Source organism: Grammomys surdaster, unplaced genomic scaffold, assembly GCF_004785775.1.
Source record: "Grammomys surdaster isolate TR1022 unplaced genomic scaffold, NIH_TR_1.0 218, whole genome shotgun sequence".
Taxonomy (NCBI): Eukaryota; Metazoa; Chordata; class Mammalia; order Rodentia; family Muridae; genus Grammomys; species Grammomys surdaster.
Genome location: NW_021604663.1, coordinates 4,555,882 through 4,567,587, shown reverse-complemented (window position 1 = coordinate 4,567,587; position 11,706 = coordinate 4,555,882). Strand labels below are relative to the sequence as shown.

Below are 11,706 nucleotides of genomic sequence, written 5' to 3'. Positions count from 1 at the left end.
TGTTATCTGTTATATGTGTAGAGGAAGGTGATTGATTTTAGGTACTTGTCACTTTTGTACGACTTTTCTTTTACCTTGTGATGACATACCAGCTGGAATTTGGGATGATATTGAATGGCGAATTTTGTGAGCATCTTTAGTTGATTCCTTGTTTTATCTTTGCCAGTGTTGATTTTAATCACTTTCTGCATTTTGCCAAATTATTTTCTGGAAAGGCAAAACAGAACTGGAGAATAATTGTCATCCACATCCACAGTGTGCTGAGTGACCCTGAGTGCTGGGAAGCTACTGCTAAATCTGTGCCTTTGTCATTTCAAAGTAAATTTCCCTTTGGCTGTTTGTTATTTCCTTTTTTTTGAGTGTTGTTATGTGATTTATTTTTTAAAAAATCCAAAAAAAAAGACATATAAAAAAAAATCCAGTGGCTTGCATCTGTATATACAGAGTGAATTTATCAGTAAATATTAAGAATCAGACATAACCCTATTTTAACTAAATTAACTTTCATATAATAGCATAAACAAAAGATACCACAAAACATGATACCCTAATGATTTAGAATCTGAAAATGACCCTGCTCCTAACTCCCCACTCTTGAGGTCCCACCGTTTTCTCCCTTTAAATCATTTGTTATTTCCTCTAGGTATTTTAGAGCTTGAGAACAGTCAAATTTGGTCTTAATTAATTTTTATTCTCATCGAATAGTCACATGGCCTTTCCTATTTCACAACCACATGGTTGCAGAGTGGAAATGACTGTTGTTAATCTTGGCAGTGTAGTTCAGTGGGAAAAGTATGGGTATTGGCGTGAGATGTTGAATATTGTTTGTTACTCATAGACTGGTGAGTTCTGAAACCACTAGATTATTTTATTCCAGGTTTTATAAATAGTAGAATGTCAGTAAAGTAGCAATAGCAATGTCCAACATTTACTATTTTATGGCAGCCAGGCAATTATCTGTAATGCCTTCATATGTCTGTTTTAATGTTCTCAGTCCCTAGAGAATGGAGTCTCAGAAAGACCCAGTTGGGGAGCCTGAGGAGCAGGTTGCTGCCCAGCAGGTCTGGCTGCTGATGTGTAGGTTGATCGGCCCAGTCTGAAAATAGCTTGTCAGCTTCTGGGTTTTTCAGATTAGGAGTCTCTGAATATCTGAGAGTCTGGAAAGCATTGGACAAGGCCCACCTGCACAGACACTGTACTTGCCTGCTCTTTCTCTTTGATCGTCACTTCCTCTCCAGGATCCTCTGTGTTATTTGGAGGCCTTTCCTTCTTTCCTTCACCCTTCACACTCATTCTATTGCTTATAGATCTAGAGGTAATAAAAAAGCTACAGTGATTATGAAGTTAAGTAGAGTCCACATAAGACATTGTTTCTATTAAGTTGTGAATTCTAATCCATAGCATTGACGTTTACCTAACTTCAGCAATATAATTTGATTTTTCTTTTCTTTCCTTAAAATTCCTCCCTGATCTGGGTCACTTTTTAAAAAAAATGCTTTTGCCCACATGTATGTGCGTGTACCACAAGTGTGCCTATGCATACACAGACCAGAGTAGTGTGTCCTCTAAGTTGCACACATTTGTGAGCTGACTTGTGGGTACTGGGAATTGAACCCAGGTCCTCTGCAAGAGCAGCCAGAGCTCTTAACCACTGATCATCTCTCCAGCCCCATCTTCAGTCTTAACACTAGTTTTTAACTTTTTCTCTCTAGTTAAGACAAAAACTAAAGTCAGTGAAGTTTCCTCATTTGGCCCAGGTTTGTCTTTGCTTTACTGTTGCTGCACTGCATATGCTACCAAGCACGCAGTTGCATTGAGGTTTCCTCAGCTCTGCCTTGAGTACTTGTTGGCTAATGTTTGCAGCATTGATCTTTTCACAGAGAAGTTAGTTTGCCTGTCTTCACCCACCTTGCTTGGTGCTGCTTGGATCGGGGCGTAGACTGCACTGACCTGTGTGTGCCCATTGCCAGCTTAGCCTGTGCCTATGGTGGTTGCTCAGGGAACATTTCTTCCTTAAGTGTTCTGTGGTTGCTCTTCTCACTTTATTCTTCACTCTGGACTCTCTTAACTTTTCTTAGACTTCTAGCTGCATCTTCCACCTTTACCAGATGTGGAATGTTAGAGTTTACCACTAGGTCCATGTCACCGCTCTCGAGGCAATGGGACATGTTTCTCCATAGAGGCATGTAAAAGATAGTCTTTCTTGTCTTTGTTGGTTGGTCGGTTTTTTGAGACGGGGTCTCTCTGTGTAGCCCTGGCTGTCCTTGAACTGGCTCTGCAGATGAGGCTGACCTCCAGCTCATAGAGATCTGCCTGCCTTTGTATTGTGTGATTAAAGATGTGTACCACCAACTCATGGCAGGAAGTCTTAGATTAAATACAATAATAATTGAAGCTGTGCCAAGTACAGGACATTATATTTTTTATGTCATTGTATCATTATAAAGTATATTTTTAAATGGTCATTTAGTTCTTTTTCTTTCCTGGTTATTTAAAGTATTTTTTGCCTTACTTCACTATGAATTCATATTTTAAGCTTTTGAAACAAATATGGATTTTAATTTTTATTACGAAGGTCATTTGTTGGCTAGTTTTAGGTCAGTTTGATACAAGCTAGAGTCATCTAAAAAGACGGAACCTCAATTGAGAACATGCTTTCTGTGTTGAGTGTTAGTGGACACCTTTAATCCTAGCACTCGGGAGGCAGAGGCAAATGACTCTTTTGAGTTTGAGGCCACCCTGGTCTACAGAGTTAGTTTCAGGATGGCTAGGGCTACACAGAAAAACTCTGTCTCAAAACCGGAAAAGAAAAGAAAAGACCTCTGTAAGATTTGCTTGTAGAACATTGGTAGTTTCTGGGGTCAGAGATCCAAATGCTAAATTTCAGGTCAAGCAAGTACCAAGTGCCCATAGAGGTCTGTTGCTCTGAGGGCTTCTGGGAAGAGTGTGAGGAAGTCTGCTGTATAGCTCATAATCTTAATTTTCTTAATTAGAGTCTAACCCATCGTAGATAGTGTTATTCCCTGGGCTGGTGGTCCTAAATTCTGTAAGAAAGCAGTCTGAGCAAGCCATGGGGGGCAGGGCAGTAAACAGCACCCCTCCATGGCCTCTGCATCAGTTCCTACCTCCAAGTTCCTGCCCTGTGTGAGTTCCTGTCCTGACTTCCTTCAGTGATGGACTACAGTGTGAGCCAAATAAATTCTTTCTCCCAATTTGCTTTTGGTTATGGTATTTCATTATAGCAGTAGTAATCCTAAGTAGGATGGTTGTGAAGATAATGTGGTGTTAAAAGATTCCATAGCCTTCTATTGCAGTTACACTCCTCTGAGTCTTGATAAAACTGACAGTTTGATCACTGTTGCTTTTGCAAATAGGTGCAAGTAGGAACACAGGGAAGACAGCAAAGAATGATCCACCAGTGTAGTGGTTCTCACTGTGTGACAAGACCCTCTTCCAAAGTGTTGACTGATCCTCAGAAAGATACTTACATTACAATTCATAATCATAGCAAAATTACAGCTATGAAGTAGCAATGAAAGTTTTATGGTTGGGGGGATCACTACAACATGAGAAATTTTACTAAGGGGTTGCAGCATTAGGAAGGTTGAGAACCACTGATCTAGGAGTTTGTAGCTAGTAGAAAAGTTGAAGGCTAACTAAAGGCAGTGACCTGCTGGCCGTCAGAAGCAAGGGCTGTTTAGAAGCCTTTGTTGCTTTGTGTCATTAAGGAATATCCTTTAATAATGATTGGAAAAAACAAATTAAACCCTACAAAGCTGCTAACTTTCCTGGGCTGCTCTTGAGTTTCATTTTTGAGAAAGCTTGTTCAAACCAAGTTTTCAATAGGGGAATGTACCACATTGAGGGCCCAGCGTTTTAGAAAGGAGAGTGCAATGCCATCGGTAGGTTTAATGTGATAGTATGTGGCAGATGACGCCTCCTGTTATGTTTTCTTAATTTCATATTCATTTACTACGTGAATTTTACCAGTTATTACAGTCAGTGGCTTCATGAGATGTAATGTAAACACTAGTCTTTAGTTTCAGGAACAGCACTTCTTTGTTAGAACTTTTATTTGCTACTTAAAAAAAATATATATATATATTTATATCCTCTTTTTTTGTCATTGTCGTTTTACAGGGTTGTAAGAGTCCATCCAGGACCTTCAAGTCATGAATAATCTGATGGTTCCTGAATTAACTGGGAAAACAAACATATCAAATGACATTTGAAGAGTGTTGTCTATATATGTAAAACCTTTTCTCTACATAGAAACTTTTCCATAAGAAGACATTCTGAACATCAAGAGCTTTGCAACAGATGAAAATTAATCCAAGCATCAGATGGAACAACTTTATACTGTTGGGGTCAGGAGTCTGTGGAGACCAGTCTATCACTAATGGCAGACTAATTTCCTTACGGTGTTCATGAGTAAAAAAAAGTTTGCAGAAGAGAAAATTGCACAGATTAAGCCTAAAGAATACCTCTCCAGTGTAAAGAAGGAACAGATGTTAAAACTCTGGATTGAAACTCAGTAATTTTTCCTGTGGTTGAGGCCGGAGTGAGGGACAGATCTGAAAAGGAACGGATTCCTTTGTGTCTTCAGCTGTTTGAAGTTTTTTATTTATTATCTTTTTTCCTTTCTGCATATATATGCTATTTTAAAATATTAATTGGAACTGTCAGTTACAAAATATCAAGAAAAGCCTTTCTTGGTCTAACGATGTGAACAGGCTTGAATGTGAACAGAACAGGAAAGTATCTTTTAACAAAGCCTAGGGCCGGTCTTGAGAGATGGTACAGCCTGAAGAACTCTGATACACACCTGAGTGGATGGTTTAAAGATTTGCGTATGAGAAGAAGATTATTTAATGGACATAATTCTAAGATTGTTTTTTTTTTCATTAAGATAGAAGAATACATGATCTTTATGAGTGAAAAGCAGAGAAGCAAGATAAAGGAGAAACAGAATCCTGCAGCCTCTCTGTAAGCAAGGAATAGGACCAAACTAAGGAAGTACTTGGTCCATTTAGGTAGCAGTTTATTCATACATGGTGACCGCTGACCTCCACCTCTGCTGAGAGAAGGGGCTTCGCTCCAGTCTCTATGGCACCGAGGGAGTCTCGGCCTGTGGAGGAGTCACTCTAGGGAACCTCGTGTTCCTAGGGACACAGGGCCAGTCTTTGAGACAGGAGGCCTCTGGCTGTGAACAGTGGGGGACATTTTAAGTGCTGTCCACATGAGCTCTGGTTTGACTTTGCACGTCAGTGTGCCTTTCCCCTTATACAACCTTTGTCAGCTGTGGAGCAGAAACTTGCCTAGTTCAGAAAACGTGCCAGAAGGTGGCTTCAGAGGGAAGATGATATTGTGTGATCATTCTCTGCATTTGAACTGTTGAATAGAGAAACCCAGCTAGAGGGATTCTTACTGCCTTAAGTTACTTGAAGTCTATGTGTTTGTAACCCTTTATCTCTGGAATCACATTACAAAAACAAAAAACAAAAAACAAACAAACAAAAAAAAACAACTGGAAGCTCAGGCTGAGAATAACAAGGCTGAGTAAAATTGAAGAGAACTGATTCTCCATCATCACTTACTAACAGCTCTTTCTCAAAAGGATTGGCATGTTTTCCCTGTAAGAACTTGAAAATGAGAACGGATCCCATGTATTTTTAGGCATATCCTTTTAGAAGACTGACATCTGTTATAGAGGAGTTTTTCACTATGCGGGTGGTAGGTCTTTATAAGCTATTGACCTAACTGGTCAATAGTTGTAACTAAAGGAGAAAAAAAAAACCCAACAGAACCCAACCGCCAAAATAAGCCAATAAAAGAACTTGGTTTGAAATTCTTCAGTACTTTTAGAGTGAAATACTTCATCGAAAAATTATGTATGCAGCAGTGGAACATGGGCCTGTGCTTTGCAGCGATTCCAACATCCTCTGCCTGTCCTGGAAGGGGCGTGTCCCCAAGAGTGAGAAGGAGAAGCCTGTGTGCAGAAGGCGCTACTATGAAGAAGGATGGTTGGCCACAGGCAATGGGCGAGGTGTGGTGGGGGTGACTTTCACCTCAAGTCACTGTCGCAGAGATAGGAGTACGCCACAGAGAATAAACTTCAACCTGCGAGGCCACAACAGTGAGGTGAGCTCTGACTCTGTTTGCATTTTCTGTGATCTCTTCTAGTGTTCTTCTTGGGCCTCTTCCCTGGCCCCCAACTTTATAGCAGTTCTTTAGAGTTGGTGGTAGTGAGACTTGGCACTGTGAATTCTGTGTCCTGTGTGCTGCCAAGAAAGATACTAAAGTGGGCACGGTTCACAGTGCCCTGTCCTTTCACAAGTAAGTCATTCGTTCCCTCTTTCCATTTTCCTCTCTCTTCCTGAGAGTTGCTGTTGCCTCTCTGAAGGGCACAGATGTTTGGGTGATGCCCAGTGTGGGATAGGTGCAGGGCTTTCTGACTAGGGTGGGAGAATCATACTAGCTAACCCTAACTTGCTTTTTAGTTTTCTGGTTTCCATGATGAAGAAGTGTGTGTTCTATTCCATCCCTGTGGCTCAGTGTGAGACTCAGAGTGATGCTGCCTTCGCCTCAGTATTCAGTCAGTGTGTTTCTGGGCTGATGGCTTAACACTTAGCCTGTATTTTGGAAGTAAAAGAATTCATTAATTTGACATGACCCATGTTATTTTTCCATTGTGTAGGCTCTATTGTAATATTTTGTGTGTTCTATACAAAATCTATACATAGAGTCTCTGGTCTACTAAAACCCCAAAGAGACATTATATGTGAATTTTATTCTACTGTTTATTGAGGAATGCTTAAGTGCTAACTTCTGCCTTTAAAAGAAGATGGTAACTGATAGTTTCTTGTTAAGTGTTTATTTGTATAACATCATGATAATATGCTTCATTGTTCATTAGCTTATTGAGCTTATTTAGATGTCCCTTGGTGTAGTGTCCCTCAGGTCTTTGATGGAGGAGCTACTGTACTTCAGTAAGGAATACCCTCACTGAAGGCCAGCCCATGTTCTTCATGATATACTTGGTCAGATGTCTTTTACTCAGTATAATCTCTGAGGTTCATCCCTGTTGTATACATTGTTAGACTGTTCTTTTAAACTGGTGTTATTTTCCATTGCTATAAGTACACACTTTGTTCATTCTGTTGATGAACATTTGGATTTCGGATTTCTTCCAGTTTTTGGCTCTTATAACTGCTGTGAACATTCACGTACAGTGCATAACTTTTGGTAGAGCTGTGCACTCAGAGAGTGGAATGTCTGAGTCATAGTGTTGGCATGTGTTTAAAAGCAGTAATTGCCAAATAGTTTTCCAACATGGTGATGCCGTTTTATACTCCACCATCAGAGGAGGGACATTTCAGTTGGGAAGCCAGGTTGAGATTCTGCTTCTCAGTGTGAGTTCAATTTATGTAGAACTTTCTTGTGAGTTTGAACTTTTCTTACTAAAAATACAATTTCAGGAATTTTATATATATATATATATATATATATATATATATATATATATATATATGTATAATATTTTTATTCTTGGAGATTTTATACAATGTACTTTGATGAAGAATTATATTTTACAGATACTTTCAAACTTACTACAGTGGGGACACAAAACACATGTCTTACAGAAGCATAATTTGGTTACTGTCTTAAAAGATGTGCAATAAGACCAGCATGACTCTTCTCACACAGTGTAGTCTGCTTGTACAGATCTCAGTCTGGGGAACATGGTGTATTCATGCGGGTTGTTGGGGTTGTAGGACAAGGCTTTTGGGTCCTGTATCAGCAGGTTTTGTGTGTCCGCTTGACTCAAGCTAGAGGCATCAGAGAGAAAGGAGCCTCAGTTGAGAAAATACCTCTTTGAGACCCAGCCTTGTGGGACTGAGCAACTACTACATTCTAGGTTTAATATAGAAGCTTGCACAACTGAAAAAAAAAGGTGTCAAAAATTTGTTTACTAAAAGATGGCCTAACTGAAAAGGAGTTGGGGATACCCAACATCCCTTGGCTTAGTGTTGATAAAGGGATTTTTAAGGCTCAAGGAACTTGGCTAGATTGGGTATGCTGTGTAAAACCTAATCCTCCACAATGGGAAGGCCCAGAAGACATGCCCTTCATGCATCCTGTAAGAGACAAACTGATGAGAAGGGTACCAGCACATGTGAAGAGTTTTGTTGTCCTTTTCCTTGTGCCAGGCCTTAGGGTTGGAGATGCTGCTGCTCTGCTGGATGAATTAAATGCAGTGTGTTTAATTGGGCCCTGAAGTAGCAGGGGCCAGGTGTCAGCACTGAGTCCACAGAGGCAAGGTGATCGAAGCTATTATAATGGGCAGTATAGACCAAGCAATGTTCATAATAGCCTAACCCATAATGGTCAACACAGGCAAAATGAATTTTATTGTGGTATGATTTGAATGGACCTTTGGTGCTGGCTAATAAGTCATGGTGTTTCCACACATGAAGTAGATGAGAAGCCTACTGCATTTTTGTTTGATCTGTATAAGCATAAAAATTCTCAAACAAATGAAGGAAAGACTACATTGGATTATGACAAAAGGCAATCTTGCCCAATGAATTCATTTCCAGACTTGAGCCAATATGCAGACTCAGAACCCTCGGAAATAAAGGGGCTGCCAAATTCCCCTGGGGAAGGATCTTGATAAGACACCTAGTTCTACTGTTAGCCTCTCTCCAATTCTTCCCCAGAGGGAGGAACTTTTTTTTCTCTGGCCTTTTACAAGGGTAACTGTACACTGGGGGAAGGAAATAACCAGACTTCCCAGGATCTTTTGAATACTGGTTCTGAATAGATGGTGAGTCCAAGAGATTCTAAGAAACACTGTGGTCTGCAGGTAGAGTAGAGGTTTATGGGGGCCAGGTGATGAGCGGAGTTTGCCTGATGTTCAGCTCACAGTAGGTCCCCCAACTAATTCTGTGGCTAATTCCCCATTTCCAGAATGTATTGGGATAGATATACTTAGAAGTTGGTAGGATTCTCACTTTGGTTCCCTGACCTGTGGAGTGAGGGCTATTACGGTTTGAAAGACTAAATGAAAACCTTTAGAGTTGCCTCTGCCAAAGAAAATAGTGAATGAAAACCAGTATGGTATCCATGGAGGAACTGCAGAAATCAGTGCCACCCTCAAGGACTTGAAAGATGCAGTGGTCCCCACTACATCTCCCTTTGACTCTCCTGTCCTGCCAGTGCAGCAGACAGATGGATGGTGGAGGACGACAGCTGACTATTGAAAACTCAGTCAGGTAGTGACACTGATTGCAGCTGCTGTGCCAGATGGAGAGTCCTTCCTTGAGCAGATTAACATATTTCCTGGTATGCAGCTATTGATTTAGCAAATGCCTTTTTCCCCATACCTGTTCATCAAGGACCACCAGAAGCAATTTGCTTTCAGCTGGCAAGACCAGCAGTATACCTTTACAGTTTTACCTCTGGGATATATTAACTCACCTGTCTTGTGTCATAACTGAGTTAGACGGGATTGTCTTTCTCTTGTACAAAATATCACACTGGTGCACTATACTGATGACATTGTGGTGATTGGACCAAGTGAGCAGGAGGTGGCAACCACTTTGGACTCATTAGTAACACATATAGACATTAGAGGATGGGAAATAACTCCAACCAAAAATTCAAAGGCCACCTACCTCAGTGAAATTCTTAGGATTTCAGTACTTTGGGTCATGCAGAGTTACTCCTTCTAAGGTGAAGGGTAAGTTATTGTACCTGGCCCTTCCGACCACCAAGACACCAGATTTACTGGATCTGTTTGGATTCTGTTCCCCACTTGGACTTGGGCATGTTACACCTGCCTGTACACCAAGTGACTGGGAAACTGCTAGCTTAATGTGGGGCCTGGCACAGGGGACGGCTCGTCAACAAGTCCAGGCTGCTGTGCAGGCTGCTCTGTCACTTGGACCATAGGATCCATCTGTAAGGCGTTTTCTCAACTGGTGATTTGTGGGTAGTACCATCTTGGGTTGGTAGCTCTGGGTTCTGTAAGAAAGCAGGCTGAGCAAGCCATGAGAAGCAAGTCAGTAAGCATCACTTCTCCATGGCCTCTGCAGCAGCTCCTGCCTCCTGGTTTCTACCCTGTGTGAGTTCCTGTCCTGATTTCCTTCAGTAGTGAACAGCAATATCGAAGTGTAAACTCTTTCCTCCCCAGCTTGCTCTTTGGTCATGGTGTTTCATCGCAGCAACAGAAACCCTAACTAATTCAAGTTGATGCTCGCATAATGGGGTATTGCTGTGACAGACCTGTCCATATTTTTGGAAGGATCGTGGAAGGACTTTGGAACTTTGAGCTAGAAAAGCCACTGAGTGGTGAGCTTCATTGGAATGTTCTTGGGGAGCTACAAAAATAAGAATGTTGAAAGTAGTGCAGAAGATAGAGGCCCAGCTTGTGAAGTTCTAGAGGGAAATTTAAAGACTATCAGGGCTGTTTGCTATTTTGAATTAAGATTCTGTCATTCTGGTCAGCTGGGGCTGGAGAGTTAGCTGTGATGCAGAAGAGAACAGCATCATTGAAGAAAAACCATCATGTTACTGGGACAATTGATGCTGATAAGCTGGGGCTGAGACATTTGTGGTGATTAAAAAGAGACCAGCATCACTGAGGTGAAATCTTCTGAGAAGTGTTTCCTGAAAGCACAGAGAAGCTGTGTTCCAGAGATGACCAAAGTTGTACCTTATGCTGGCAGCCGGACTTGGTAATATGTAAGAGTCACCCACGTGATACTGGTTTGAAGGCATGAAGGGGTCATGGAGCACATCTGAGACTTGACACTGTGAGAGGCCAGGAGAAGCCATTGGTGAAGGTACAGTGTTAGTGGCAGTTAATAGCCCAGAACTGAGGGGGATCACACCGAGCATTGTAGCTTGGCACCATGAAGGGAGCTGTGAGAGACAGTTGGTGAAAGTGCGGCCCAGTGCAGAAGACCCCAGCACATTGGAGATGCCAGTACTCTGAGATGACCACCAAGACCAGTAGCAGTGGAGTGGAGGTAGCTGGAGCCGAGAAGATGCTGCAGAAGACAGAGCTGGAGAAATGACCCAAGCCTTTTGGAAGAGTCCAGAAGATTGTGAGTGGATTCCAGACGTTAGATGGTTGGTTGGAATTTGGTTTTGATTGTGACCGTGCCCTGATTTTTCCCTCTTGAACTAAGAATGTATTTTACTGGAGCCCACAGTTGAGAGATTCTGAATTTTAAAAGACTTTGGAATTTAAGAAATTGGTGGTTTTAAAGCAGCTGAAATTTTAGTGTGTCTGAATTTGTAAAGACTCTGGGACTTTTAAAATTATTTATGTTTTTAATGTGAGATCTTGAAATGAATAAGAAATTAAGGGTTGTGGTTTAATAGTGATATGTTTGTCACGTTGACCAAAAGGGTCAGTTGTACTGGTTGGCTTTATTTGTCAAGTGGACACAAGCTAGAGTCATCAGAGAGGAAGGAGCCTCAGTTGAGAAATGTCTCTATGAGATCCAGTCCAGACACCCAGCCTTGTGGGACTAGGCAGCTACTAGATTTTTGGACTTTCCATTCACAAGCTAGGCATTGTTGGATTAGTTGGACTGCAGCCTGTAAGAAGTCATTCCATATGTACAATAAATTGCATACACACACACATACACACACACATAAACATATATAAACACATAAGTATGTGTTGACAAA

General features: G+C 41.2%; 1 protein-coding gene across 1 annotated transcript in view; it reads left to right on the top strand.

Annotated features, from left to right (window-relative positions):
* Positions 1-5,447: 5,447 nt before the first annotated feature.
* Positions 5,448-11,706, top strand: part of Tulp4 (TUB like protein 4) — a 106,031-nt gene continuing 99,772 nt past the window's right edge. The window contains exon 1 of the mRNA XM_028772742.1: positions 5,448-6,141. Coding sequence (XP_028628575.1) covers positions 5,890-6,141 — 252 coding nt within the window. The 5' untranslated portion in view covers positions 5,448-5,889. The remainder of the gene's footprint in view (positions 6,142-11,706) is intronic.